Source organism: Cannabis sativa, chromosome 7, assembly GCF_029168945.1.
Source record: "Cannabis sativa cultivar Pink pepper isolate KNU-18-1 chromosome 7, ASM2916894v1, whole genome shotgun sequence".
NCBI lineage: Eukaryota > Viridiplantae > Streptophyta > Magnoliopsida > Rosales > Cannabaceae > Cannabis > Cannabis sativa.
In genome coordinates, this window is record NC_083607.1 from 15090192 (window position 1) to 15094082 (window position 3891).

The 3891-nt window shown below is 36.9% G+C and overlaps 1 protein-coding gene across 1 annotated transcript; it reads left to right on the forward strand.

The window, feature by feature from the left end:
- The first annotated feature begins 1588 nt into the window (after positions 1-1588).
- LOC133039648 (secreted RxLR effector protein 161-like) lies at positions 1589-2269 on the forward strand. The gene has a single exon (XM_061118554.1). It carries the CDS (start codon positions 1589-1591, stop codon positions 2267-2269), a length of 681 nt encoding a protein of 226 aa, XP_060974537.1.
- The last annotated feature ends 1622 nt before the right edge of the window (positions 2270-3891 follow it).

Below are 3891 nucleotides of genomic sequence, written 5' to 3' on the forward strand. Positions count from 1 at the left end.
GTTGATACAATCTGGTTTGTCCCATGGTTTCTGGGGAGAAGCAGTTATGACATCTGCTTATTTAATAAACAGAGGTCCCTCAAGTGTTCTTGAATTCAAAACACACGAGGAAAGGTGGTCTGGTAAACCACCAGATCTTTCAAACCTGAGAGTTTTTGGTTGTAGTGCATTTGTGCACCAGAGTATTGGTAAGCTGGAACCTAGAGCTATTAAAGGGGTTTTTCTAGGCTATCCTGAAGGAGTTAAGGGCTACAGAATTTGGCTAAGAGACAAAGGTGGATTCAAAACTATAATTAGCAGAGATGTTATTTTCAAAGAAAATGAATTTCCTTGTTTACTTAATACTAACCCTGCAGGTACAGTAAAAACTAACCATGCAACTACAATACAGTTTGACCCTACTCCATGGAGGCTAGATGATCAAGAAGAACCTGATATAAATCGAGTGGAACCACTGGAAGTGAACCCGATCAGATCGTGGAACACACAGAAAGCTCCAACAGAGAAGGAACTGAAGGAGAAGAGCAACAGGGAGATGAAACTGAAGTTGTTCAGCCCACTGAAGCTCTGGATGACTACCAATTAACTAGAGACAGAGAGAAAAGGACACCTAAACCTAATCCTAAGTACAGTTTCAACATCTGGAATGAAGACATAGCCTATGCCTTCATGACTGCTATGAAATCTCTAAGTACAGAACCTCAAACCTATGAAGAAGCTATGACAGGACCTAATGCTAAGAAATGGTTTAAAGCTATGGATTCAGAAATGGTTTCTCTGAAGAAAAACAAGACCTGGATAATGGTTCTAAGGCCTAAAGGGAAAAGAATAATAGCCTGCAAATGGGTTTACAAGCATAAAGAAGGGATACTTGAAGGTGAACCTATAAGATTCAAGGCTAGGTTAGTAGCCAAAGGTTTTACACAGAAAGAAGGAGTTGACTACAATGAGATATTCTCACCAGTAGCCAAGTACAAGACTATAAGGATAATGCTATCTATAGCTAATCAGTTTGACATGGAAATTGATCAAATGGATGTCACTACAAACTTTTCTACATGGAGACCTAGAAGAAGAGATCTATATGGAACAGCCTAAAGGTTTTGAGATTAAAGGGAAGGAGAATATGGTCTGCAGATTGGTTAAGTCCTTGTATGGACTCAAACAAGCTCCTAGACAATGGAACAGAAAGTTTGATGCTTTTATGTTAAAGCATGGGTTCAACAGAAGCTACCATGACACATGCCTGTACTACAAAGGAGACTCTATAAAAGATGTCATCTACTTACTACTTTATGTAGATGACATGCTTATTATAAGTCAAGAAAGGACTAGGGTTGATATGGTTAAAGCTCTACTCAAGACAGAATTTGAAATGAAGGACCTTGGAAATGCTACCAAGATCCTTGGGATATCTATACTAAGAGACAGAGATAAAGGAAAAGCTCGGTGCTTAGACAGGAAGATTACATTGAGAAAATCATAGATAAGTTCTCAATGAGAGATGCTAAGGTTGTTAAGCAACCTATTACTAGCCAAGATACACTTTCTAAGGAACAATGCCCTAAGACAGAAGGAAATTGAAACTATGAAGGATGTACCCTATTCTAATGCTGTAGGGTCTGTGATGTACTTAATGGTAAGTACTAGACCTGATCTGGGATTTGCTATGAGTGTACTTAGCAAATACATGGCTAATCCAGGAAAAGTTCACTGGTTAGCCATGAAATGGGTGTTCAGGTATCTACTTGGGACAACTAAGGTTGGATTAACCTACAATAGACAGAAAGCTAACACTATAATTGAAGGTTATAGTGACTCAGACTATGCAGGGGACAGGGACAATAGGAGATCTACATCTGCCTATTTCTTTCTAATTGGAGGTAACTGTGTAAGTTGGAAAGTTCAGCTTCAACCTGTTGTGGCACTATCAACTACAGAAGCTGAGTATGTGGCCACAACTGAAGCTATAAAGGAAGCTATATGGCTAAAAGGGCTAATGAAAGAACTTAATCTACTTAAAGGAGTACCCATCGTGTACTCGACAGCCAGTAGCCGCATATTTCTATGTAAGAACCCTATGTTCCATGACAGAACAAAACACATAGAAATTAAGTATCACTTCATCAGGGACAAAGTGACACAAGGAGAGATAGATATAGAGAAGGTGCCTACTGAGGATAACCCAGCAGACATGGGAACTAAAATTGTGACTCTTAACAAGTTCATACATTGCATGAACTTGTTAAGAATCGACAAAGGAGACTAAGTGTAGGACCTATCAAGCTAGGACTCTCAGAGATAAACATACAAACATCAGAACTGGTTATAAGAGGATTTCAGGTGGAAATTGTTGAATAAAATCCACTTATAACCAGTCCTCTTTACAAATATCCACATCAGCAAAATCCAAACAGTTTAAAAAGCAAGTAAGACTCGATCCTAGGGTGGCTTCGCCTCTAGTGGATCAAGACTTAGTAGTTAGTTACAACTGATGTTGTAACTAACTCCTAAGGCTTTGATCAACCGACACAACAACATTATAAATATACAGATCAAAGCAAATAAACATAGATCTACAACTGAGAATACAGATCAGAAAAGAAATAGAGAGAGAGAAGGAATTAACCCTAGTTTGAGTCTTCAGCTCCAAGATCCAACCATGAGAATCCAGATCTCATGGTGAGAAGCTCGAAGAAGCAGTACATGCACAGAGAAAGAAAAGAAGAGAGTTAGATCGAGAATAAAACACAGAGAAAAAAAAAAAAACAACAAAACAAAGTGTAAAGAAAGAAATCGAGCTTACCTGATCGATTTCTGTGACAGGAAGCTCCCAAAAGTTTGTAAACAAACCTTGTGATAGTGGATATCAAGCTTCTATCTCTGAGAAGAGCTTGACAGAGACGTAGCCCAGATTTGGGTGAACTCTGAAACAAATTTCTGGTGTTTTCTCTCCTTATCTTTCATTTTCTTTTCATCTAACCTAAAAGCTATGTGTGTGTGTGTTTAGATTTGAGTTTTTCTGGGCTTTCTGGGTTTCTAGGGTCTGGAATCGAGCAAGTTCTCAGAGAGAACTTGCTCTGCTAGGGTTTCGAGTTTGTGAGTGTGTGAGTGATTTGTGTCTGAGTGTTTGGGATTCTAGACTCTTCTACTGAGTCTTTGAATCAAAGGATTCATACGACATCAAGATTGATGTCGTGGGGTTAATACGGTGCCGTTTAGTCTAAGGGTTTACTTAGACTAGGAAAGGTCATTTTTGACCTTGATAACTGATATTGTGGCTTTGTTGGTGTAGGGTTAAAACGGTAAAAATCCTACAATATATATACTAATTATATATATGTCTGGAAACAATATATTGGCACAAATTTATATAGAACTAGATTTTATTCATTGAGGATGGACATTCATTAGATTGGCAGACATATTACACTTTGACACACATTTATATAGAACAAGCTAGATTGACACGCATTATTCAACAGAGATAGGGTAATTATCAATCATTAAAAATCTAAGTACATTAAATCAGATCAGATATACGTACATTAAATTAATCTCATTTTGCAGTATTTATACATCCAATTTCATACAACATGGACATGCAAAATCCCAAAACTATTATATATATGTATATTATATATCACCAAAGTTAATTACATATAGGATTTCGGCTGAGATTTAATAAATATGTATATGTGTGTGTGTAAAACAACATATATATATATATGTAATTATAATTAGAACAAAATTTGAGCAAATTGCCGACACAAAAGCTGTTAAACAAATTGATTCGATCGTAAGATGTCGTTAGAGTACCAAAAAACCTGATCAAATATAAATACCCATGCAATAACATATAGAATAAACTTTGATAGATACACATGTATA